Source organism: Carassius gibelio, chromosome A9 (genome assembly GCF_023724105.1).
Source record: "Carassius gibelio isolate Cgi1373 ecotype wild population from Czech Republic chromosome A9, carGib1.2-hapl.c, whole genome shotgun sequence".
Lineage (NCBI taxonomy): Eukaryota > Metazoa > Chordata > Actinopteri > Cypriniformes > Cyprinidae > Carassius > Carassius gibelio.
The window spans coordinates 2,983,014-3,010,823 of record NC_068379.1 but is presented as its reverse complement, the minus strand read 5'-3'; the positions used below and the strand labels follow the sequence as shown (position 1 = coordinate 3,010,823).

The 27,810-nt window shown below is 37.4% G+C and overlaps 2 protein-coding genes across 2 annotated transcripts in view; one reads left to right on the top strand and one right to left on the bottom strand.

The window, feature by feature from the left end:
* The window catches only part of LOC128019439 (opsin-3-like), a 30,758-nt gene extending 19,606 nt beyond the window's left edge, over positions 1 to 11,152 (bottom strand). Inside the window, exon 1 of the mRNA XM_052605428.1 lies at positions 10,777 to 11,152. Coding sequence (XP_052461388.1) covers positions 10,777 to 11,146 — 370 coding nt within the window. The 5' untranslated portion in view covers positions 11,147 to 11,152. The remainder of the gene's footprint in view (positions 1 to 10,776) is intronic.
* Positions 11,153 to 24,908: 13,756 nt separating this feature from the next.
* LOC128019435 (zinc finger BED domain-containing protein 4-like) lies at positions 24,909 to 26,417 on the top strand. The gene is made up of 2 exons (XM_052605422.1): positions 24,909 to 25,033; positions 25,414 to 26,417. The coding sequence occupies exons 1-2, from the start codon at positions 24,922 to 24,924 to the stop codon at positions 26,388 to 26,390; spliced, it is 1,089 nt and encodes a 362-aa protein (XP_052461382.1). The 5' UTR covers positions 24,909 to 24,921; the 3' UTR covers positions 26,391 to 26,417.
* Positions 26,418 to 27,810: the final 1,393 nt, after the last annotated feature.

Genomic DNA, 27,810 nt, shown 5'->3' with positions numbered 1-27,810 from the left:
TGTTGATCAATGCTCAGCAATGGCACAGATGCAATGTTGTCTGAGGGTTTGACAAAAGGAGAGTGGGACAGTGGGCGGTGCTTGGTTCGTGAAAAATTACAGCTACTTTAATCAGGCTGTGTACATTTTACTGTGGACTGACTGTTTTGAAATTTATATGGTAGTTAAATAGCCCCTAGACCTCTGTTATCGTGAAAAAAAAGCCAGGAAATTTCAACTTTGACAATATGGGAGCTTTAAGTAAATAACTTGTTTCATTTTTTACAGTGTATTAAAAAAGATGATCTTGCATGAGAAGTAATAGTCTTTCAGGTTTTACATCTTTATATTTTACGAAAAATATAATATTGGTGAGAATATAAACATTTTTCTCCAGATTAAATTTGTCCTGTTTCATTTAATCTATTCTTAAACACTGACACGTGTGAGTTTAGGGGCGTTCAGGACGCCTGCGTTAAAGGTTAAAGGGGTTTCTGTTTTGTTTGAGGTTTTTAGAAAATTTGCCATTGTGGTAAGGATTAGAGATGTGCTCAGGTCAAGGATGGGACTAAGATTGTAGACTGCTTCCTTTAACAGCAGATTGAAAAGATGATTGAATTTAACACACGTCATTACTCTCGGTTGGTTATGTTAGCACATGCATGCTTTTTATTGTTAACTGGATATTATGCACTTAATTTACTGGAGTAACACCTACTTGGTATTTTTAAGGCTAATGGTCTGCATGGTTTTAAAGGGGGGGTGAAATGCTATTTCATGCATACTGAGTTTTTTACACTGTTAAAGAGTTGGATTCCCATGCTAAACATGGACAAAGTTTCAAAAATTAAGTTGTAGGTTTGAAGGAGTATTTCTGTTCCAAAAATACTCCTTCCGGTTTATCACAAGTTTGGGAAAGTTTTTTTCGAGTATGGCTCTGTGTGACGTTAGATGGAGCGGAATTTCCTTATATGTGTCCTGAGGCACTTCTGCCGGAAGAGCGCGCTCCCGTATAGCAGAGCACTGAGAGCACAACAGACTTCACTGATCAGAGCGAGAGCGTCGCCAAATGTCACAAAAGAAGTGTGTTTTTGGTTGCCAGGGCAAGACAACCCTGCACAGATTACCAAAAGAGAAACAGCATTAAGGGACCAGTGGATGGAGTTTATTTTTACAGAGCATCAACGGAGTTGTGCAAGTGTTTGTGTTTGTTCCCTGCATTTCGAAGATGCTTGTTTTACAAACAAGGCCCAGTTTGACGACGGATTTGCAAATTGTTTATTTCTTAAGGATAATGCAGTCCCAACGAAAAAGGGTCACGATCATGTGTTGGAACCACAGGCGGTGAGTAAAACTGCTTCAAATATCTCTGTGTTGTTAACTTAGCTATCGGCGCGTAAGCACATCAAGTAAACAACATGCGATGTTGTCATCAAACTGCACTTTCCACATGTACACCTAAAAAAAAAAAAAAAAAAAAGACGACATAAAGTGGAACTTAGTCATTTTCCAAAAGCGCTAAGCAAATATATACAGTTTCAATACATACTACATAGAGACGTCCTGCTGTAGTCGTTGCTGATGCTGCTCTTGTTAAATTTCAGCCTCTGGATCTGATTCTGGATCATAAATAAATGGCTGAATCTGACTGTTAGCCATGGTTTGTTTTGGATGATGTTTTTTCCCTCACAGTAATGTCACAGCTTCCAGCTCTCAACACAAAAGCCTACTGGCGCTCGTGATTCTTTAGCTCCGCCCACACGTCACGCCTCCAGCCACTCGTGTTTTTCCGGGAAAAAACGGTACAGACTATCTTTCTCTTATGAATATAATAAAACTAAAGACTTTTTGGAGTTATGAAGGATGCAGTACTACTCTGTAGGTTCACCCCCCCTTTAACAAGTAAATTAGATTGCTGTTCAAGTAAATACAACTGACAAATTCCAAGTTGCAGTAAATGTCAGCTCAACTTAAATAAATTAGTCATTTGGAAAACACCTACCAGTACCTTCTTAAGAGGCTCAAAGCAGTCCTTGCTATTTCAAATGTGAGATTACCAAATTAGTAAATTGTCTTCGAACGAATCTTTTGAACTAAAGTAGCAGCAGTAGAATTCCTAACATAAGAAAGTACGTACATAGTTCTTTGGGACACATTTTCATCCTTATTTCATTTTTTCCCCCTGTTTATGTACTTGTCTGATGAAATATTGTTTTAATAAGTCTTCTCTTTTTTTATTAAATAAGCTATATTTATTCGATGGACACAACCTGCTACAAAACTATTAGGCTTCAGTGGAAACATTATAGCTGGAGCTAAAACCCAGGTCCAAAAAGAGGTCAGTGATTCTGGCTATTAAAATTTGCCTTGTGTCGTTTTCTCTTCCATTTAATCAATGGTTGAGCTAGCTCAGCACACCAAAAACCATCAGCAGGAAAATAGTTAATTTAGACAGCAAGGCAGCTCTGAGTTTTAGATTGAGAAGTGGAAAAGTCAGACTGACCAAAAAGGATGAGAAGCTGAGATAATAACAGCAAAGATAGAGGATGACTGAAAGCTAAATAATTTGCTGTCTGATTTATATATTCCACCTGCTCCTAAACCGCTCCAGTGAGATAACATGGCATTTTACAGCAGGCCATTCATGTTACAATCCTATGAGTTTTGTGTCTATGTTTATGCATGCAGACACTTGTGTGTTTAAAGTCATGTACTGAAACCTTCAAGCATGCCTTTTATAAAGTGATATTCTTATCACAAACATTGTGATAGAAAACAATCTTATGTTATATAAATATTCATGCATCATGTTTTTAATGCAACCTACATTTCAGATGGGAATCTATTCTTTAAAACGCAATCTTTGACATAGCTAAAGCTTCAGGCACAAACCACTGTGTAACAAAACACATCATTTTTCTTTTTGAACTATTGCTAAAGTCTGTGCTCCTAGAGCTAGATAAGCATGAAATAATATTTACTAAATATTCATGCCTGTATATGTTAAATACTGGTTACCTGTTTCCTTAACACTGGGGAAACAAAGGATAGTGGTAAACATGAAAAATAAAGAAAAAACGGGTGACTGATCTAAAACAACTGGTAAAGAAAGACTGCCGAAGAAAGAAACATTGATCGGCTAAAAGATTATGTGTACATTACATATCTGGGATACATTTTTTCCACCACTAAAGAGCAAACAGTATTAAAACCTGCACAAGTTCTCCTCTTAATGTTACAAACCCACACACATGCCTGCTGTGCAGTCAAGGATGTGCGAGTTTTTGTTTCAGGGTTATTCGTTTTGTAAAACATATCACCAGCTGTTGAAATCAGATCATCAAATATTCATTTCTTCACCTCTAACAATAACGTCAGCAGCATAATATCCATCAATGCCCTCCAGACCAAATAAACAAATATATTGTGTGTTCACATAGGGAAGGTTTGTTTTTTCTTAAAACAAATCCTGCTGTGATTGCTGTGATTGTAAGTGTGGTTGTTTTGAATAAATGTGAACTCTGCTCATCAAACATAAAGACCAAGACTTCCTGAAAATGTGGGTCTCTCTGTCTGCTTTTTTAAACAAACTCTGGTGCAGTTTGACTGATATATACAGTTGTATCTCAATAAATTAGAATGTCATGGAAAAGTTAATTAATATCAGTAATTCAACATAAATTGTGAAACTCTTGTATTAAATAAATTCAGTTTAACAAAAACCAACAAACTATAATATGGTGAGATGCCAATCAGCTAATCAATTCCTAATCAACCTGCAAAAGTTTTCCTGAGCCTTCAAAATGGTCTCTCAGTTTGGTTCACTAGACTACACAATCATGGGGAAGACTGCTGATCTGACAGTTGCCCAGAAAACAATCATTGACACCCTTCACAAGGAGGGTAAGCCACAAACATTCATTACCAAAGAAGCTGGCTGTTCACAGAGTGCTGTATCCAGTCATGTTAACAGAAAGTTGAGTGGAAGGAAAAAGTGTGGAAGAAAAAGATGCATAACCAACCGAGAGAACCACAGTCTTATGAGGATTGTCAAGCAAAATTTATTCAAGAATTTGAGTGAACTTCACAAGGAATGGACTTAGTATGGGGTCAAGGCATCAAGATCCACCACACACAGACGTGTCAAGGGATTTGCTGAACCACGGAAAACGTCCGAGGTGTCTTACCTGGGCTAAGGAGAAGAAGAACTGGACTGTTCCCCAGTGGTCCAAAGTCCTCTTTTCAGATGAGAGCAAGTTTTGTACACTGTAAAAAATTACTGTGATTTTAACGGTAAAGAACTGTAAAAAACCTGTTTACTGGTTAATGGTAATTTCCTGTAAACTTTACAGGGAAAAAACGTTAACTTACATCTGTTATGTTTATTAGGTTTTTATGTTACATAAAATGTTGTTAAATTAATGTTTATTGCATATTTCAGTTTAATGAGTCTCACCATGATGGTGTTTAGTGCTTGTGTGAATGACACCGTGCACCTTCTATGTATCTTATTATTTAAAAGCTGCTTGTGATGGGCTTTGTTTCACCACGTGACTCTCTCACAGCGTTTGGAATAACAGCGTTTAAAAATAGCAGAAATCACTATATCTATGTTTTATATATTTTTTAGTTGTGTACTTACATCATCCCAACAGTTTCCACGAACTTTGAAATCCGGAGAAAAGAACAGAACAAAGACGAGACAAAGACGAGACGAAGAAGAAAAAGTAGTAGCCTTGATCGAGACTATTATATTTTATATTTATATTGTTAATATTCGTATTTAAACCTCAATCAATAACTTAGTTATGGATCATGATTATGCTTTGCCTGCACGTTCTGTGAAGCGCAAACGTACGGGTGAAATAAATGACCCGAGATGGTTTTGAGACAAGAGAAGCAACAAGACACGGGTAAATATTGGAGTTGCATTTCCAAGATAGAGAGAGCTTTGTGACAAGCTGAAACTACAGATAGATGCCAAACTCGCTTGCATTCTGATAAACAGGTATGCATCCATTCAGCTTACTTTATCTATCCGTATATTTTGTGAAACGATGATGTCTTGTGTAAAACGCAGACGGACTAGCTCTCTTGTAAATCTACATTTGTTCTATATCTAGCTGGATAAAGTAGCTTCAAATGCAGTTCACTAACTTGTTCGATATCATAGTATAACGTAATTATAATTATTAACGAAAGGCGACCGTGTTTTTTAACATATATAACTACTAGCTAGATGGAATATTGATTTGATAGGGGTCTCATAATTCATATATCTCTCTTTTCGAAAAGATGTGATTGTCAAAATACTAAGTTAGAATGAGTAAGGAATGTGGGAAGCAACAGAGCGCGTGTTCCAATGAACAACAACTCCCATGAGCCTTACAATCTTTCCCGACGTCATCAAAGTACATCAAAGTAATGTTATTTTTTTGATTAGTGACCCCTAGTGGCCAAAAATCACATACTGTACGTTTAAAAGAACGGTGTTAGGTAACGACATTATTTTTTCAGTTACGGGGTAATCTTACTAATTACTTTTCCCGTCGCCACAACGCCATTACCATTACTGAAAGTTAAATGTGGTGCGTTACTATGCATTTATTTAATAAACTATGTTATCCACAAGTGTGGAGGTGGGTTAAAAACGAGATAAGCGATTATGATTGGCTAAGGCAGAGTCATGTGTTTAATGGTAGCCAATCAGAGCCAGTGTTTTTACACACATGCCGGCACATGCGCCAGCACCAGCAGCGCCAAACACACACACACGCAACAGCTACACAGAGAGATTCGCTGCAGCAGCAGAGATGGTGAGTCAGGAGCAATCCGTTGAAAAGTTGGCATTTTCAAGGTGGAGATATAAGTGCTACTTCAAATTTTTTGTGGTCAAAGGCAAGAACGTGCATGTAATGTGTACATGTAATGTGTGACACGCATCTACAAAGCTAGTGGCCCCAAAACACCCTTTCTTACAAAGATAATACTTGAAGTGCAGGATAAAAATCTTGCTGTCTGCTGACGTGCAATAAATATCGAAAGTTATGTACGAACACCTATCTGTTCTTCTCATTTCAACTGACTTGTGAAAACTGCTAAAAAAAATATTTGACATATAGCAACTTTTTTTTTTTTTTTTTTTACAGTAACGCAAATAGTTACTTTCCCTGGTAACGGGTTACTTTTATTATAGAGTAATTCAGTTACTAACTCAGTTACTTTTTGGAACAAGTAGTGAGTAATTATAACTAATTACTTTTTTTAAGTAACGTTCCCAACAGTGCTCTCTCATCACCACCTGCTTTTGGTGGTTACCAGTGTAATACAAAGGTACAAAACAGATTTCAGTGCTTCAATAAGTTTGTATATTAATATTATATACAATTTTGTCCATTGTGTTTTTTGAAAACCAAAGTCACTGCACCCGTTTACCAACAAATTTTGGAGCACTTCATGCCTCCTTCTGCTGACCAGCTTTTTGAAGATGCTGATTTCATTTGGCACCTGCCCACACTGCCAAAAGCACCAAAGGTTTGTTAAATGACAATGGTGTTGGTGTGCTTGACTGGCCAGCAAACTCACCAGACCTGAACCCCATGGATAATCTATGGGCTATTGTCAAGAGGAAAATAAGAAACAATAGACCAAAAAAATGAAGATAAGCTGAAGGCCACTGTGAAAGAAACCTGGGCTTCCAGACCACCTCAGCAGTCCCACAAACTGATCACCTCCATGCCACGCTGAATTGAGGCAGTAATTAAAGCAAAAGGAGCCCCCTACCAAGTATTGAGTGCATGTACAGTAAATGAACATACTTTCCTGTAGGCCAACAATTCACAAAAAAAAATATAATAATAATTACTGGTCTTATGAAGTATTCTGATTTGTTGACATTGAATTGGTGTTTTTTTTTTTGTGTTAAATGTGAGCCAAAATCATCACAATTAAAAGAAACAAAGACTTTAACTACTTCAGTTCCCTTTAGGCTTGCCTTTTATGATGTAGCTACCATCCCTCCTGCTTGTTCATCCCCAGTACATTTGGCCTATACACAATAAAAATTGTGATGAAAATGCAAATCAATACATTTACATTTGGGAGAGATTTTTATCCAAAGAACCTACATACATTGCATTCAAAATACACATTTTATAAGTTCATGCATTCTATGCATGCATCCTTATAATTAGACTCATGACCTTGATGATGCTACTGTATAGGAATGCAGAATAGAAAAGAATCTGAAGGACAAAATTACAAGTACTTTGCAATCACACTCATCAGCTATACCATTACACTCCCAATTTGAGTACAAATAATGGGGTGGGGTGAGCTGGTAACTTAAATGTTTATTCATATTTCAAATAAAATAAACTCAACTTTCTTATTGGTAAAGCGACTCTAATTGTCCATCCCAGTTTCTAGATAGTTTTAAGAGATAAGATGATGTTTGGAGGTTTTAGATTTTTTCGTATCAAACTGGGTATATCACATCATCCCAACATCTTGAGGTGTAAGACTCTCAGTTGACAACACTTAATAGATAATACATACATTATGGATTTAAGTGTAATTAAGTGATTTAAGTAAGTGTATTTAGATTGCGACAAGGGTGATTTTGTCATTTACACACTTTATTTAAACATGGTGCCATTATGAACATTTATCATTCATGGAACATTTCCATTGCACAAAAGTTTATTTATGGTGGAAAAAGGGTTTTTCAGATTATTAAAATGGTCTTCACACACACAGCAAGGGATTCCATTAGCACCACTATTAGATATTTCCATTTGCTGAATATCACCCAGTATAATACTACAAATTCCTTTTACAGTAAATAACTAATTCCATTTGAATCATGGGAATTGTCTGTGATGTCAAACACCACATACAGAGACTTACTAAATTAAAAAAAAAAAATTCCTGTAATACTACTCTATTTGCCGTATTGGCCTCTTTGGCATCATTCTATTGAGGTTTTGTATTTTCCTAATTTCTTACATTTGGATTGACAGGATTTGCCTTACACCATGTCTACAATGGCACAACTCTTCGAGACTGGACTGTCTACACTGGACATGTTAAATCGTTTGCAACAACTGACAAATTAAGAAGAGGAAAATGCTGCTAAACTATACTAACTTTTGAGGGTCTGCTATTCAAAAGAGTACTTTTAATAATCCACGGGAGAGAATAGGCACAACCAAACACAAATCCAAATGAATAAACATTAATAGCAGACAAAGAAACAAGGGAGAACACAGGCTTTAAATACTGGGAATGTAATCAAGTAGAACAGAAACAGTGTGGAGCTAATTCATCAAAAACCACGGAAACTAACTAGGCAGAGTAACGGAGACAGAAAACTAAACTAAAACAGATCATACATGTGACATTATACTACTGTATGCCAGAAATATACCGGGACATCAGTTTACTGTCCGGCATCCATAGATAATATCACTAATGCAATCTATTAAAAAAAGACATCAGAAAGACCAAAAAAGGTCCTACATATATTTTTTTTCTGTTTTTTTTTTTTTTTTTTTGTGCACCAGTAACCTAGTAATATTTACTCGTAAATACGGCAGTAACATAAACTTTACCACTGTAAACTGCACTGTTGTTTCAATTAACAAATGACTTTGTCCGCTTACTGAATTACCAAATTAAAAAAAAAAAATTGGTAGGCAAAGCTTGTATTATATTAACATTAAGTTGAGTTATGTGAAATTTTGTTCAGGTTTTGTTCAGATTGTTCAGTAGCCTATTAAGAAAATAAATGTGTGTGTGTGTGTGTGTGTGTGTGTGTGTGTGTGTGTGTGTGTGTGTGTGTGTGTGTTTTAATGAAGGCAATGAAGCATCAAGAAAGTCATGAGCAGGTCAGCCACACTGAGACTGATAATTTATGGTAAGAGAAGAACTCCACTATGATTTTGAGAGGTTTGTATATTATATATTGGGCTTGACTTCTAAAATTTGTTATTTTCTTCTTGTTTTTCAGGGAATACGTTTCTCTCTGTAACAAAGTTGATGTTGAGCAAATGTGGCCTATGTTTTGGAGCAGCATACGGTTTTTTGAAAATGCCTTCATATCTATTATGCTTATAATTTTCCCCATTATTTTTCTGTTGCCTGAATATTCTTTGTGAAGATAAATCCAGAGAATACAATATAGTGCACTGCAGAAAGACACGAGAAATGGTGAAGATACACTTTTCCAGCATTGGAAGACTGTGTATTTGTGTGTTATATTTGTGTTTTAATTAAATATTTAGATTTTTTTTATAATTGTGTCTGGTTGAATTGAATTTCAGTAGTACCTATGTAGGATAAAAATACAATTAATTCTATATAAATTGTTTATATCTACTGAAATCTATATTCAAATGAATGAATTACAGTGGTAAACTGATGTATTACATAATAACAGTACTATCTAGTTACTGAAATACAGTTATGGTACTGTAAATCTCAATTACAGTATCTTAAAAAAAATCATAAATCTTAATTGCTTAATTACAGTTACAGTAAATCTTAACCTTACAACCCTTTGAAATGTATAACAGGGATCATTGGTTCGATTTCAAGAATGCATTAAATGAAAAAAATATGTGTGTGTGTGTGTGTGTATATATATACATATACAGTGGGGCTCAAAAGTTTGGGCACCCCTTGCAGAATCTGTGAAAATGCGAGTAATTTTAAAAAAATAAGAGAGATCATACTAAATGCATGTTATTTTTTATTTAGTACTGTCCTGAGTAAGATATTGTACATAAAAGATATTAACATTTAGTCCACAAGACAAAAAAAATTGCTGAAATTATTAAAATAACCCCACTCAAAAGTTTGGGAACCCTTGGTTCTTAGTACTGTGTTCTGTTCCCTGATGATCCTCGACTGTCTTTCTGTTTTGTGATGGTTGTGCATGAGTCCCTTGTTTGTTCTGAACAGTTAAACTGAGCAGCGTTCTTCAGAAACATCTTTAAGCTCCTGCAGATTCTTCAGTTTTCCAGCATCTTTGCATATTTGAACCCTTTCCAGCAGTGACTTTATGATTTTGAGATGCACCTTCAGCCAAATGTATATAGTACATGCAAATGTGTTTGGAAACACCTTGAATTGTTTGCATTGAATTGCCTGTTGATATTAAATGATGTTTTATTAACAAAGTTCGGGAGAAGCACGAGCAGATAATTAACACAGGTGGAGAGCACTCAGCAATCAATGGTAAGAGGTGTATATATACAGCAGTCTCACCTCAATTCATTTGACAGTCTCGCAGCATCCCCCCACCACCCCTTCTCCACACTTCTAATCCTAAACCACTTACATAGGGTAGGGGGGAGTACTCTGGGTTCGGGCCGAACTCCGAGCTCGGAGCCCTCCCTCCGGACAGCACGCCAAATACGCATTAAATCTTACCCTCCCAATTGTATGTAAGTGTGAACTCGTGAAATGATCATCAAGTGATAATTGACATTACCAACTTGAAAGGAGATAATTTGTTGTGTTCTTGTGATGAAATAAAACATTCTCAGAACATGTTACAATGATGAAATCAAACATTCTCTATATGTTACAATAATTTTGTGTTTGAAACAATAGTTTTCATTAAAGAAATCAAAACAAACATCGTTATAGGTTTAAAATGTATTGGAAATGTTATCCATTTTTGAATTTTAAGTTTTGAAAATGTACCACTATAGCCTACAACTTGTAAAAAAAGTAATACTAATAATAAACTTCCGAAACGGCGCTAGTTAATAATGTATTGTGTTTACGTACCGAAGCAGGAGTTGATAAAGCCGTACCACATGCAGCCGTGCCGTCCGAGCAGCCACCGTCCCCGCACACTGGACGCGAAGCTCAGGGTCGTCCCGAACATACACACCAGCATGTCACTGACGCTAATGTTAAGAAGCAGCACGTTAACCGGCGTCCTGAGCGTCTTAAACTTACAGAAGAGGACTAATACGATAAAGTTATTGAAAAAACCGAAAGTCATGATGAATCCCAGGAACACTGAGAGGGCGATGAAGCCCGCGCGTGAGAGCGTCTCCACTGGTGAGTCGCTCCAGTCCTCATCCAGAAGAGTTAACCGGTCCTCCTCGCTCATGTTAAAGCTGAAATTTAAATCAGCCTGCTCGGAAAACATCGTTAGGAATACTTAGAACATTTATTTTGAGTCAGTGCTGGATTTCTTGAGGTAAAAGCCTTTCATTTATCCGTTAGTCTCAATTTGGCGAACACCTCAGCGCAGCCCGGCGCACCAGCATCATCAGATGATGATGATGATGATGATTGACAGCGCGCTTCACCTTTCAGAGCACTATGGACTGTTGACAGAAGCTTTTCACTTGACGCTCAAAAGAAACACACAAGTCGACTATCCAGGTGGAAACCAGACTGTTCTGCTCATTAATTTTCGCAGGATCCATCAGTTTTTAAACTTGTATTAGTTTTTCATGTTAATGCTGACCGTTGGGTGTCCGTCCATGTGCTACTTCATCTGTCTGAACATTGTTGCATTCTTGAGGCAATACGTTCCCTTCTTAGTCCCAGGCGTGAACCCGTCGTTCAGTATTTCAGCTGCGTGCGCGAGCTTTGCTCCATGGACGCGCAACAGGCGTGTAATACAAAGGCATCTTGACGTCATGAGAGAGAGCGTTATGAGCTTTTTGTAGTTGACCTGCAGGAGACGACCTAATACTGTAGGTACATAATACAACTTGCAATTTTGATCTGGTCAGTCTGCTGCCAAAAGGCTCTTTCTTTTAGTTTCATCTGACAATAGAAGCCAGAAGTTTCAGGCGTTTCTGACAGCTGCATATACTGTAGTTGTTTTGAGCAAGGAGGATATTTCTTGAAACTCTCCAGAACAAGATGTATAGGCTGTTTAAATGTTTTTCTTGTTGTTTTACGCAAATGGGGTATGCATTGTATCATGCATTATATCATCCATTGAATCTAATAAACATTTACATTAGGTAATTTACAGTTACTATAACATTTGTACAGTCTTCTTCTGTTGAAATATTTTTTTTTTCTTTCAAGAACATTAATCCTATCATTAAAATTAGCAAGAAGCAAAACAAACAAACAAACATTATCCTAAGACTGGTTAGAAGAATACTAATGTGCAAATGTGTTTCCTCTTCATATGTTCATATTCAAAGATATATTTATTTATTAATCCTGGTTATTCCCTAAGGAAATAAAGTAAAGCTACAATACTGTACTATAGTTTTTTACAGTTAAATTTGTTGTGTACTTGAAGAAGGTTTTGGGATGTTGTGTCTTGATATTTAAACAAAAAAGCAGTGGTTTTGAATATATAAAGATTTTTTTCTAGTTTTGTTTATTTGCATCCCAACATCCTTCTTCGTCCATTCTCACTTTCATGAAATCTAAATCTGTTCATATCTTTCATCCCCCAGGGTGCTCACATTGCAAAGGATCAGAAGTACAGGTTTTAATGCCTATAGCTGACTGTTGACTAAAACCTGCAAAGATTACTTCCAGATGGATATGCTTTCACCTACTTATCCATTCAGCATTTTGCATAGCTGTAAGTGTAAAAAGGCAACCTCATGTCATTTGTCTAGTGATGTGTGAGGTTGTTTTGTTTTGTCTAGCAGTCTTGTCTGAATCTTTAAAATAAAAAGAATATTCCTCTATAAGCAGAAAGATGCATTTTTGCCCCTCTAACTGTATCTTTAAGGGTAAGTTCACCCAAAAAATGTAAATTAGCTCATGAATTACTCTCACCTCAGGCATCCTAGGAGTATTTGTTATTCTTCTTTAATATGAATCCAATCAGAGTTATATTAAAAATGGTCTTTGATCTTCCAAGCGGTTTAATGGCAGTGAGTGGGTGTTGCAGTTCATCACTCCAAAAGAAGTGAAATAAAGCGCATCCATCCATTATAAAAAAAAGTATAGAGCGGAGTGATGCTGTCTGGTTTATTAACAAACTGGTGTCCTCAAAAGCATCAAGCAGATGGGTTTATCACTAAACAGTGATTAATGTCCTCAAGCAAGTGTTATTGGATCACAAAGAAAACGAAGCCCTGTGGTACATGATTAGAGTTAGTCTTCATTCCACAGCAACATATATTGTTCCAAAGGAGTATTCGTTTCTAAACTTTTGAGTCTGTATTTTTTAATTTAAGAAGTTCAAATGGGAAAGAAGTTGAGTTGAATGATAAAAGCTAATGAGACAGTCAAACAGTTGTCTTTGAGCATTTAGAGTAGTGTCACACCATGGTCTGTCCAGCGGAGGGAAACAGAGAGCACAAGACCTTCCACAACATCCTCATGATTTCCTGTTCATTATTAGATCAATGATTAAACCGGTTCCTGGCCATCTGGGTGTGCGTGTTGTGTATAAGACCTGCATTTGTTGTTATCTTTGCTCAGTCTTTGCTCAGTCGGGGGCAGATGTGGCTCTCTTCCACCTTCAGTGCCAAAACTAAGGTGAGACCCTTGAGCAAGCCACTACCACACTGTGTGTGTGTGTGTTTGTGTGTGTGTGTTTGTGTGTGTGTGTGTGTGTGTGTGAGAGAGAGAGAGAGAGAGAGAGAGAGAGTGTGAGTGTTCACTACTCACTTCTGCGTGTGAGTACTTAGATGGGTTAAATGCAGAGCACAAATTCTGAGTATAGAACACCACACTTGTCGCTTTTACTTTCTCTTCACTTGTGAACCTTGCTTGGATTACTTAGACTTTTTTTCCCAGATCAAATAGCCCTGTTCACTCCGACAGCAGCAACTGCATTAATCTTGCAGCAATGATTTTTTTATACCACATACACCAATTATTATTGGTATAATTAAACTGTATTATACAAGCAGACATGCAGAGGAGTTTAACAGCAAATTAGTCATTCAGAGAACACATTTTATTTTTAAACGGTTATTTTTGAGGTTTGGACCTCAGTGACTTCATAGCTGGCTACTTGGCTGCTGACAGATGCTGTGAACCAGATTGGGACGTCTCTGCAACAACTCCAAGCTCATGCCTCGAGAACCTGTGTTAGCACCAGCCCCAGCCCCTCCACCATAAGCAGTAACCCAGCCCCTCAGCATTACGATGGTAAGCCTGGTACCTGCATGGGTTTCCTGACTCAAGTTTCTTTCATCTTTGTACTTCAACCTTCCACCTCTGCTTCTGAGAAGGCTAAAAGTGCTTGCATAATCTCCTTGTTCTGTGATTGTGCACTAGATTGGGCCTTAGATGCAACAGTCTATCATTTGCTTAGATCTACTGGTGTTCACAAACACTCTTCAGCAAGTGTTTGACCATTCAGACAGTGGCCGTAAAAACAGTAAGAATACTACTGTAGTAATAATAATAATAATAATACATATTTAAACAGTGCCTTTCAAATACCTAAGGACACCCGAGGTAAATAACATATAGTATACAACAAATGAACAGCCAAACAGCAGACAGAACTGAAATAATATGCAATATACAAGATAAGTTACAAAACAAGCATAGAACATAAAATTAAGGCAAACAATCAATTAAGGAAAAGGATAAGGTCAATAGCCCAATTGTATGATCTATGAGGTGTAGCTTGGTAGCACATTTTTTGCTAAATACTTCTCTCAAATCTAAGTATTCATGGGTATAGGTGTCAAATCTAGTTGATTGTTCAAGGAACAAGCACTCATCTCTTCAGCTGCTGCCAGAATTTCTTTACTCCCAGCCATGAAGGAAGCAGGAGGGGTGCACTAAAGACTAAAATCTAGTTAAAAGAGCAAAACTTTACAAAAACGTTTTTTATTTTTGTTGAAAAGAGTGGAGCCAAACCATTTCAGACTGCTGTACAAGACTCTATCATGCAAGCATTAAAATTTGAGGTTGCCAGAGAAGTCGTGGCCTAATGGTTAGAGGGTTGGACTCCCAATCGAAGGGTTGTGAGTTCTAGTCTCGGGCCGGATGGAATTGTGGGTGGGGGGAGTGCATATACAGTTCTCTCTCCACCTTCAATAACACGACTTAGGTGCCCTTGAGCAAGGCATCGAACCCCCAACTGCTCCCCGGGCGCCGCAGCATAAATGGCTGCCCACTGCTCCGGGTGTGTGCTCACAGTGTGTGTGTGTTTGTTCACTGCTCTGTGTGTGTGCATTTCGGATGGGTTAAATGCAGAGCACAAATTCTGAGTATGGGTCACCATACTTGGCTGAATGTCACTTCACTAACAAGAGCTTACTTCCCCTAATCTGAGCTTTTCTGTACAATATGTACTCCGGCTTTTTGCTTTATTACTAAAACTAAAACAAGTTGACTAAATATGATTTAAATAAAAGATACATTTGACGCAGTACTAAGACTATATAAAAAAAATAGTTGACATGATTAACACTAATGGAAGACAGCCTTCAGTACCCCAACTGTCCACTAGGAATACCAATTCATGCCCTTCGGGTTAGCTAATGCCCCAGCATTAGAGCTGAAGATCTTTGCCCGAACCCGACTTGACCCGTCGGGACCCGACAGGTTCGTGCTTAATTTCTATCACCTTACGCGGGCTCGGGCCGGGCTCGGGCTTGCGCTCCGGTTTGCGAGGTAAACGAGCGGTCATGTGATGTGTTTCGATTAGCGCGAGAAAGATGCGAAAATGAATGCTGAGCAGGTGTAACGGAGGCTTGCCTCTGGTGATTAGGCTACGTTTTGGTTGCACCAGTAACTAAAGCAAACTCTGAGGTGTGGAAAAGTTTTGACCATGTTTATAATGAGAATAATGAGTGAATAATGACGCACCATCAGTGAGCGCAGGAGCGCGCTGAAGACATCTACAGTGGATTCAATCATTTTCCTCCACAAAAACATGTAGACCTAGCCTAATCTCTGTGAGTAATGTTTTTTCAAATTATAAATATTCATTGAGTCTTAAATGCATAATGTTGACAGAGTATTTACGCTAATGTTGGCATTATTCTTTTATTAAATAAAGCAAATCCGGCGGAGCCTTTATCTTAATTTCGTTATTGCCAAATACCCATCTTAATTTAAAATTTATCTTAATTAAAAAAAAAATTTAATGACTCGTTTTTATTGGTGCGTTGGTCTATGTATAGGTTAAATGAGCCTATGTCTAGAATGCTGAGATGTTACGATGTCACAAAGGACTTATTTTATTTATTTATTCCAACTTTCTAAGTGGTCTAGTCTATGTTGTTTATGAGTAAATTGTTAAAACATGAATAAATGACTCATTGTTGACAAAAGGCAAAAGAGCTGTGTGCATGCGCACATTTGAATAATGTCGGGCTGTAAACGGGTTCGGGCTTTTGAAAAGCTGTCAATCAAAATGTACTTGTCGGGCTCGGGCCGAAACCTGTCGGGCTCGGGTCCTGTCGGGCCTAACTTTTAAGGCCCGATTACAGCAGAAATCTTCAGTTTTTCTTTTTTAATAAATCTGCAAAAACGTCAACAATTCTGTGTTTTTCTTTCAATATGGAGTGCTGTGTGTACATTAATGAGAAAAAAGAAAAGAACTTAAATGATTTTTGAAAATGGCTGCAATACAACAAAGAGTGAAAAATTTAAGGGGGTCTGAATACTTTCCATACCCACTGTACATACATGCATATATATATATAATTATATATATATAATTGTTTAATTACGTCAATTTTTTTAACACATTTCACACACGCGCAGAATTATTCAGGTTAGGAAAGTCTCGTCGATCTCTGAATTCTCAAGATAGTAAAAAACTGCGGTGAGCGCCGCGACGAAAACACAGAAGAAGCTTAAGGTTTTACCCCATTTACTCTCAAATACATTCATGCCAAGCTCGATAAACAGAGACGACTTTGGTAGTTGATACGCTGGAGCTTCTTCTTCCTGTTATAGCGTCCTGTGTTTCACACTGCGCATGCGCAGAACGCCTACATGCAATGCAGCGAATATTACAGCTGTTTGGAAAAGCATTTGCATTTTTACTTGGTTTTACTGGCACTTGAAGCCTTCAGAACGTGAAAATATCGATCCTAAAGTATTGTGGCAGAGCAAATGAACACCTCCCAAAAACAAGAGTGCCCAGAGTGCTGCTTATGTGATTGTGGCGCATGTTTGCGTTTCTGAGTTAATTCTTTCGAGTTTCTCTATCCATAATTTCATAGATATGTGGCTATATTTAACCACTGGTTCACCTAAAACTCTTACACTATCTGTAGTTAAATGGCATGGTTTGATATAGTGCTCAGGTAAATTTGATCTAAGTAAATGTTAAACTTTTGAAATTCAGAAAAAAAGAACCACATGATGAAACAATACATGAAAATTATGTATCTGTGTCCTGTTATTTATCTTTTGGTATGCATTTCAGAAAAAAAATTGTTAGGATTCAGGTGTAATTGCAAATAGTGATTAATCCTGATTAATCCACTGAAAATTCTGATTAATTTGATTAAAAATTGTAATCATTTGACAGCCCTAATATATATATATATATATATATATATATATATATATATATATATATATATATATATATATATATATATATATATATATATATATATTATATTTATGTTTCCGCTGACTAAAACTGGACAAGTTAACTAAATTTGATAATAACTAAAAGTTACATTTTATACAAGACTAAGACTAAATTTAAAATAGCTGACAAAATTAACACTGATGCTTGACCAAGCCGCTTCGCTTCCTCCACCCGCAGCACCATCAGTCGTACTTCCAGCACCTAAAACCTTGCAAATTTTCACAATCCATCTGGACCGTGTTTAGTGCAAATGGAGAATAGTCAATCAAAACTTGACCAGCTATTTATTTGTTTCTATTTAGTGTGTTTTTACATTTACATTTATTACTCAAAGTTTCAGCTCCCTCCACAGATTTTCTATAGTACTGAGCTCTGGAGACTGGCTAGGCCACTCATGACCTTAATGTGCTTCTTCTTGAGCCACTCCTTTGTTGCCTCAGCGGTATGTTTCAGGTCATTGTCATGCTGAAAGACCCACCCATGACCCATCTTCGGTGTTCTGGTTGAGGGAAGGAGGTTCTTTTCCAAGACTGTACATTATATGGCCCAATCCATTTGCCCCTCAATGCGGCAAAGTCGTCCTGTACCTGTGCTGCAGGATTTCAGTCCATTGCAGAGAAGTGTGTTAGCAAATAGAAATACATATTTTTCAAAATATTTTTTTATACAATTGGACATTGTCTGTTATTTCTATACAGCATAAAGCCTTATGGGCAAAAGGTGCGGAGTGAATCATTGTCCTGACAGAACCAGAATAAGGTGAAACGGTGTGTCTTACTCTCAATCAAGGTGAAGCAAACACTAATTTATTGATTTTGAAAAAAGTCATACCCTAAGACTGGTAATATTGAGCTTGGAGAGCTTAAACTCTCACTGGTGAGAAATAACCCCTTAACCCCAATATGGTGTTTGGTTCTGTGGACCGTTTAAATTTTTTATCAAAAGAAATCTCTCTCTCTCTCTCTCTCTCTCTCTCTCTATATATATATATATATGAGATGGAATGAAGTTAACATCTGTTGAGTATTTTAACACAACATATTTCAAAAATGCAGTGGGTCCACCAGAGCCACGAACACTGGCTGAATAACAAAAATATGAACACCACACAAGGGTTCAGATTCTCGGCAGTTGTTGTAGTAATTTATAGCATTGTTTGGGAGGCAGACACACTCTGTCAGTTTAAAGCTAGATTAAAGATTCATCACTTTAACCTGGCATACACATTGCATTTCTATAACTCAAATCCATTAAAAGACTGTAAGATTGTTAGGTCAACCAGGAACACTTCCCATAACACCTGATGCACTCATTACATCGTAAGAAAAATAACAACAGTGCTAACATTAGTCTCTTTCATTATTATTCTGAGGTCACTAGCCATACGGATCCAGTCTGTGTCCAGATCAGATGATCACCGTGGCCACACAGATCCAGTCCGTGTCCAGTCCAGATAGTGGAACAGCACCAAGAGATGACTCTGAATGTTAGCAGAGACCACGTCAACTAGATGCGCCCCAGAGACAGATCCTCTGCGAAGACCTTGTCAACTAGACAGGCATTGGGACAAGACCACTGGAACCAGACAAGTTCTGTGCACAATCTGACCTGTGTTGACACCTGGAATAAAACTATGCTATGCTTGTCCTGTCTGGCCAGAGAAGAACGGCCCAAACCCCAAAATTAGCAGTCACATCAGACACAGGATCAAAAATGAAATTTAAAATGTAATTTATTCCTGTGATGCCAAAGCTGAATTTCCAGCATCTAAAATTCAGATAGATCCTCCAGAAATCATTCTAATATGCAGATTTGCATCTGTCTGTCAGTCAGTAAATAAAATCTCTGTCAGCTGTTCTGTGGAAACCCATAACCCACACCAACCCCAGACCACTTCGCAAATTTCTGAATATTATCCGAATATTTTTCATTCCTGCAAAATGTAGTTACTCACCCAAAACCTTTACAGTTTTTCGCTTTGGTGCATTTCTCGAATAATCCTTAATATTTTCAAAGAAGTATGTGCATTTCTCAAAAAAATTTTTACTAACAGCACCACAAAATGGATAACCTGCAAAAGCCTGTAACTTACTCCAAATCTTTAGTTCATCTCTCAAAAGTAAGTACAGTATGTATGCCAGTGAACATACCAGTGCCATCAGAATGAAAAGTCCTTGTGTCATTGTTCACAAACAAAACAGTAAAAAAGCTAAGTAATGTTGTCAATTTAACAGTTATATGATATAAACAACAGAAACAGTTTGGATGACAGTTACTGGTATGCAGAAGGCTGCACTTCTTATGTATGCTATCCATTTCAAAAGTACAAATTTACACACTGCTGTAAGTAGTGAATTGATTGAAAGAGACAGGATAGGATCCATAGTTTCCCTTTTCCTACAGTTTTTTTTTCAATTGCTAACAAGCGTTTACCAGTACTTAAGTACTTCATCTAAACTCTCAACACAGCAACACAACTGCATCACACATAGCCAAATAGTAAATTTTCTGGCCAAAACCACATTTTGTTAAATAAATACTCTACATTTCAAAATGCTGAATGCGTTTTTCTACATAAACTATCAAAACACAGCAAAGCCAATTCAAAATCGAGTCATTCGGACAAAACATTAGCACTGCTTTTCAATCCAATAGGAAATAGTCAATCATAGCATAGTGACTGTCAGAATACCAACAGTTCATGGCTTAATAAAAACTGTGTTACTTTCTTCTACATGTTCGACATAGATGTTTCAGTTTTACTTGAATAGACAATATAAAAGTTGTTAAAAAAATGCCATTGTTTTTTGTAATTTAGTTACCTTTAACTGAAACCTTTTTAAAATGTTGTACAGTTTTTCTCAATTGCTTAAACGCAGGCTTTTGAGCTAAAATTTCAAGACCATAATTCCATTTTTCAGAAAGCACACCCATTTCGCTGAACTATAAACACTATTCCCCTGCTTTAACACATGAGTCAGATTTGGTGAACCCTTTCCTGCAAAACTCTAAACACAAATCCCTACATTTCTCTATGCTTACACCATGTGGACATTTAGAAAGCTCTAGCATTCAATATTGTTCACTCAAGTCAGCATAGCTTGAGCTCAATTAGCACACAGAAACCCACGTGGAAACACTAGGAGTCAAAATAGATAGATAAACCTTCAATAGATAGATAAAAGAGCCCCAGTCAGTTAATTCAGTTTTGGAACAATGGATCCAGAGAAACATGATTGAAAAGGTCGAGGACACCAGAGGGGGGAAGGAGGAGGAAGAGGATGAGCAAGAACAGTAAGGAGTGAAAGAAGAGGTGAAGGAAGAGAAAGAGCAGGAGGATGATGGGCAAGGAGGCAAGGAGTCTCAGATGAAATTTGTGGCATTAGTTGACCATGTCCTTGTCCATGGTATGACTATGAGGGAGGCTGGGCAATGAGTCCAGCCAAGCTTGAGTTGCTTCACCGTCCCCTTGATCATAGAAACATTCAGGGAGGAAAATGGGTAGGTGTACAAAGCTTTCCTCTGTTACAACACATTCATCAAATGCCTTACATGGAGACAGTTTCTGTCTGATTCCATTTTGTAAAAAGGAGTGTTCCAGTTACAGTGATCAATACCTTTTTTTTAGGACACAGAGACGATGGAATGGAAGAAACATGACTAGACATTACAGTTGATGTGTGACAGGGGTGGATCAGTCATGCAAAAGGATTTTACCCCCGCTGCCTGGCTTGGGCCAGTAAAGCATGTGATGTTGACCAGATTCTCTGGTCTGTCCCAGACCAAAGGTGTGATGCTGGGGCAGAATTTCTTGTTGTTGGGTGTATTGTACTGTACAGTACATTACGTAATGAATAGAAAACGTGCAAATGTTGTTTATCATGGCAGAACCACAAGAAACACAACTTATTACAGGTTTTAGTTTTTTGTAGTATTGTTTTGTGTGTAAGACTGTGTTGTAGTGTTTGTTTTTTTGAGGGCTTGTGCGTGATGGGAAAAGAGTGAATGGTTTTGAGTGTAGAGCTTTATTTTGACCTGAAAATATGTTGTTTGGGGAAGTGGGTGAGAACTTATGGATTTGTGTTTACTGTTTTGAGAATATGAGGCATAGTTTCAAGAAATATGTTTAAGCAATCGAGAACAACTGTAAGTGCTGAATGTGTTCATTCTTGGCAACATACTGCCTACAACTGAATGCAGAAATTCATCTGGAACCTTGATTGAAGTTGCTCTCCAGTGGGTGGGAGTCTGGATGTGGATGGCAGCTGATGCCAATGAGCAACAAAAATTACAACATACATGGCCTTTGGTTACTGTGCAAGCTTGTTTCTGTCACAGGATTAAAAAAAAAAAAAAAAAAAAAAAAAAAAAAGCTAATTGTGAACTTTTTATCTTTCAATTTGGACTTCTGTTCTTGGAATTTTGAGTTTACATCTTGCAATTCAGTCTTCATCAGATTCAAAGAAATACTGTAAAAGTCAGAACTGTGAGAAGCAAAGTCAAAGTGACCCTTTACATTCAATGGCAGAAATAAGCTTTCATAGGATCCATATGTTTAATAGGGAAAAACAAACAAACATAAAAATATACAGTCCAGCACACATTCTTACACCCTCCCTTACAAAACCAATTCAAAGGGGTATGTTTTACTCTATGCTGATGTAAAGTAAAGAGCATCAATACCTGACTATTCCTCCAACTGAGATCAGATATTTCTAAATATTGTAGTAATATGTTACTTACAGTTTTTTTTTTTTTTTTTTTTTTTGCTTTGGTACTATTTTCACAAGCAAGGTGTACATTTTCACAACTCATAGTACTAATATCACAACAGATCATCAAAAGTGCACTTTTTTTCAAACATTTCAGCATATTTTCGACTGTGTTAGTGCAATACACAAAACCACAAAGTATCCTTTGCACTACACAAAATAAGTGTTTCATCTTTATAAATGTTTCATTCACAGTAACCGCCTTTCATAAACCTCTTACTATCAAACTTTTGATTTGCATCTCTTCTCGTTCAGTTTAATACATCCGTCTATTATTTAATCCAACTGATCTTAATGGTTAATCACTGAACCATTTGGTAAACCTATAGATTTTAAATTGGTTTGTCAGCAATATACAGTATATGGATTTTGAGAACTACAGAAATTAAATTGCGTGTTTGTACGAACATATAAATTATGTGTAACCACACATGATGAATACTCGTTATTGCTAATTGATTTCAGATAGTGGTAACCACAATTGGTCATTATATAAAAGTGGGGGTGTAAACACTGGCACTTTCTTTCAACATGGAGCAGGATAGACAGCAAGGAATAGAAAGATATTTTGGACAAGGGAGAGTGCACCCCAACAGAGAGGTCAAAGAGGTGGGCATGGGCCCCAACAGAGAGGTCAGAGAGGTCGGCATGGGCCCCAAAAGAGAGGCTAGAGAGGTGGGCATGGGGCCCGTCAAAGGGTTGGTCATCAGAGAGAGGGAGACAGAACTGTTGTCTTTAATGAAGTCCGGGCCATCATCGTTGACCATGTGGTGAACCGAGGCCTTACTATGGCGGAGGCTGCCAGATTAGTTGATCCAAATCTAAAAAGATCAACTGTCAGTTCTATCATCCGAACTTTTCGCCAAGAAAACCGATAAGTGTGGAGGATGTATACTATTACATTTAAGTAAATTGCAATGCATGTAAATTCATCAGACATTTTGCAGTATTCGTACAGTATGATCAATTGACAGGATAGTCTGTTCTATGCTTAGAATTGACAGAAAACCCCATAGCCGTGGCCGTGTGCTGACCGACCAGCAAGAGTGGGCAGTGGTGGACCTGGTGAGGGCCAGGAATGATATACGGCTGTCAGAAATAAAGCAGGCAATTGAGGAGAACAATGACACCTTTGCCGATGTGGCATCCATCAGCAAAGTATTACAGTAATGAAACCCATTTAACTGGTGCCTTTTGAGAGAAATAATGACCGGGTGAAACAACTAAGGGCTGAGTATGTCCAGATACAGCACTATATATTGTATTACTGTTGTATTTGATGTATCACTTACGTCATCTGTATATTGGAACAACACAGTAAAAAGAACTAACAGTGGCGGCTCCAGACAATTTTGATTGGGGGGGCAATGGGGGGGTCCTGGTCTTTTCAAGGGGGGTCTCCTGAAAACCAACAAAAAATACAGTGGACATGACTAATAAATAACTGCATATTACTGCTACTAAACAACAAAAACACCTATGCAATGTAAACAAATGACAGGCTACATTTGTTATTCATATCCTTCACACTGCACTTTCATGTCAGGTATATTATGCATTTTTATTGACACTGATATTTTTACATTTATTTCCAGATAGATATTCTTGAGTGTACAGGCTAAAGTGGTCTTGCTGTTGTAAACACTGTTGCTATTGTAGAAAAAATATTTGCATCACATTTAAAATATAATTATATTTTAATTTCTGAATTGTTTTAATTTTTATAATGATAATTCAGAGAATGAGAAAATCTGAATAAGCCTTACCAGTGTTGTGATAATTATTTTTACGTGTTAAAAATAAAAAAGTACTGTAATATAACAATAGTTTAGTCAAATAACTAGGGATGGCTGACGCGAAACTAACGTTTCGACACAGTGTCGAGATCCCGAAGCGTAGATGTTTCGAAACACTGCTCCGAACTGTGATTCAAAACACCCATGTCACGTGACTATGGCTAAACGAAGCTTCTGCGCGTTTCATAAGTGTCTCGACCGACAGGTGGCACGCTTGCCGAGTCTGCGTTTGATTGACAGGGGCGGGAACAAACCACACAATCGCACATCTGTCTCAACTGCCACAAAGTTTAAAAGAGGAGTTAATGCACCTTCACCTCGTGGGTTTTTGTGAGAGGAGAAAGATTTTGAGATAGCGTTTACGATTTATTGACATTTATAGTGCGATTTAGTTAGTTATATTTAGGTTACATTTAAGTTAAATATATTTACTGATAAACTAAAGACAGTGACAGATAGTTAGGATAGATATAGTGACACATTTATATAGGCTAAGTTAGATATTGACAGATAGCACAGTAGTTAGAGATATAGAATTTAGATAGATTCATATATATATAGATAGATAGATTCATAGATATATAAATTTATATATAGATTCATATATTAATATATATATAGAGAGAGAGAGAGAGAGAGAGATTCATATAGCCTATATATATATATACTTTCATAAATATATAGATTCATAGATAGATAGATATATATAGACATTAATAGAATAGATAGAAATGGAGGCTCCACAGAAGAGATGCCGTAAATCTGTGGTGTGGGAGCATTTCCATTTGGAAACCCCAAATAAAGTGAGATGTATGTATTGTGTTACTTCAACAATACATCATCCATGATGCGCCATTTGAGGAGCACTCATCCTGCCATTTTGCAGTGTGCAGAGGATGGTAACATTCCCCCTGTACCTAGGCCTGCTACTGACACTGCTGGGCCATCTAAACAAGGTATACATTGTTTGATATAATATGTACTTCATGTAACACTGTTTAGAAAGTCCATAGTTTTAAATAGACTTAGGCTTGTGTCCACCAGCCTTACAACGTAACGTCAATCTTTTCCAAAACTCCCAATCATGTTGAAAACAGCTTCACTCTGAATATGTAAATGTAACATCTCACAAACTTAGTCACTGTATTACATAGATATTTTTATAGGCTTGAAGACAACATTTTGGTTTTCCTAATTGTTGTAATTTTATATTGTATTTGATCTGTCTTTGCACACTGAGCATAAACTTTTCCAAACTTGAAAAAGCTTTAATTTTTTTTGAAATTTAGTTTTGTGAAAGTACTTTTAATCTTTTATCTTTATTTTCTTTTAAAAGGCAGACAGAGGGAATTGGATGAGGCTCTTGTAGACATGGTGGTAAAGGATTTGCAGCCCTTCACTATCGTGGAGGATGAGGGTTTCATGGCTTTTGTGAACAAACTTGATCCAAGCTATGTCCTCCCATCCCGGAAGGCACTTAAAACGATGGTAACCGAAAGGTACAACATTTCTAAGGAGAAGACAATGGAGGACCTAAAAAAGGCAGATTTTGTTAGCCTTACAGCTGACATGTGGTCCTCCATTAATATGGACGGATACCTTGGTGTTACTTGCCACTACATAACACCAGAGGCAAAGCTGGCAACTGTTGTACTGGGTGTAAGGAGGTTTTACCAAACACACACAGCCCAGCATCTCATGGAGGCTAAAGCTTTGCTAATGGCCGAGTGGGGAATAACCACCAAAGTTCAGTGTATGGTGACTGATAATGCATCCAACATGATCTTAAGTGCCCAGCTACTGAACCTTCGGCATGTCCCATGTTTTGCCCACAATTTAAATTTAATTGTAAAAAAGGCCCTAGATCAAACCCCACTCATCAATGAAATACGACAGAAAGCCAGAAAGATAGTGGGGTTATTTAGATCCAGCTACAAAGCAAAGGACAAGCTTGTGGAGATGCAGGGCTTGATGGGCAGACCAGCTCTGAAACTGATGCAGGAGGTGGACACAAGATGGAACAGCACTTACGACATGTTGCAGCGCTTGTATGAGCAACGAGAGCCAGTGGGTGCAGCGCTATCAAATTTAAACCGTGATACTGCTCCGCTGACAAGTTTTGAGTATAACATTATACAAGAATCACTGTCACTACTGCAGCCTTTCAAACTCGCAACGACAGAGTTGTCAGAGGAACAGAGAGTGTCTGCTTCAAAGCTCATACCACTTTACAGGATGTTGCAGCACAAGCTATCGCAGAAAAAAGGCCAATCAGCACAGGAATCAACTGCACAATTAGGTAGGCCACAATGACCATACTACTGTATGTAATGTATTGGCCACAACTGTCATATTATTTTTTATCAATATAACCAATATGGTTTGCTTGTGTTTTGAACAGGCACATACCTGCAAGAAGGTATGCACTCAAGATGTGGTTGGTACGAGTCATTCAGAGCCTTGGCTCTGGCTACACTGCTGGACCCAAGGTTCAAAAATGTGGGTTTTGGAAATCCTGCCAAACTGGAGTGTGCTTCGCTGATGCGTTCAAACACAGCAACTCCTGGTAAGCAGTTTCACTCTTCATCTGACATTATGGAGTTATGTCATCTGAATAATTATGTGACTTATACTTCATATATGCTGTCAGTTTAGACTTAGTAACTAATTGTTGTTTTTACTTTCATTCAGAGCCACAGTCAACATCAGGCCCATCATCATCATCATCAACAACAACATCAACAACAGAAACCCAGGACAGTTTATGGGAACTTTTTGATAGTCGTATCCATGAAACCCAGGCGATACACAGTGCCACAGCAGATGCCACAGTAGAAGTTAAAAAGTACCTAAAAGATGCATTTTTGCCAAGAACCCATGATCCACTAAGTTACTGGAAAGAGAGAGCTGTGATTTTTCCTCATTTGTATGTCCTTGCTAAAAAATATCTATGCATGCCAGCAACAAGTGTCCCTTGTGAGAGGATTTTTTCTAAGGCTGGAGAAATTATCAGTAAAAAAAAGAAGTAGGCTAAGCCCTTCCACAGCAGAGCAATTAATATTTTTGAATAAAAATCTTTAAAAAAAAAAAAAAAAATTAGACCATTGTGGATTTATTTGTTTTATTCATTTTTCATGACCAAAATAACCTAGTTATTATTATGATATAGGATTATATAGGATATTATTATAGGATTTTAAAATATCACCACATTAACGAAAACAAAATATTTTTATTTATTTTTAAATGGCTTGTTGTCAAAGTTGTTTCAGATAACATGGGCAATTGGCCACTAGGTGTCACCGTGGAGACGGGTGTCGGTAAAGTTTCGAAGCCTCGAAACAAATACGGCACTTTGCTTCAACTGTTTCAGTGTTTCATGAAGCCTCGCTCTGCCCACCACTACAAATAACATAAAGACGACCCTCGATGCCTGTGAAACTTTTCTCCCTCAAACAGCACGCTAGTGTTACTTCTACACTACAGGCTACACACAGCAATATAAACAACGTATCTGCATGTTCTCACATCACATCGTTCTTGTAAAATAATAATAAGTAAATAAACATCAAAATCACTTCGCTGAAAATGAAACACCACTTACCAGCTGCCACGATGTTGAAAATATCCTCTAGCAGTTAAAAAAATGCGCGTGCAGCGTGAGGAATCTTCCCGGTTGGATGAGGTCGTAGTCAGGTGAAAGGTCATCATGTTGGTCATTTTATTTACGGCT

Excerpts from the sequence above, each read along its gene's own strand:
- LOC128019435 (XM_052605422.1), top strand. The coding sequence starts at position 24,922 with ATGATGCGCCATTTGAGGAGCACTCATCCTGCCATTTTGCAGTGTGCA. Across the intron at positions 25,034-25,413 it reads TGCTGGGCCATCTAAACAAG|GCAGACAGAGGGAATTGGAT; the intron begins GTATACATTGTT and ends TTCTTTTAAAAG.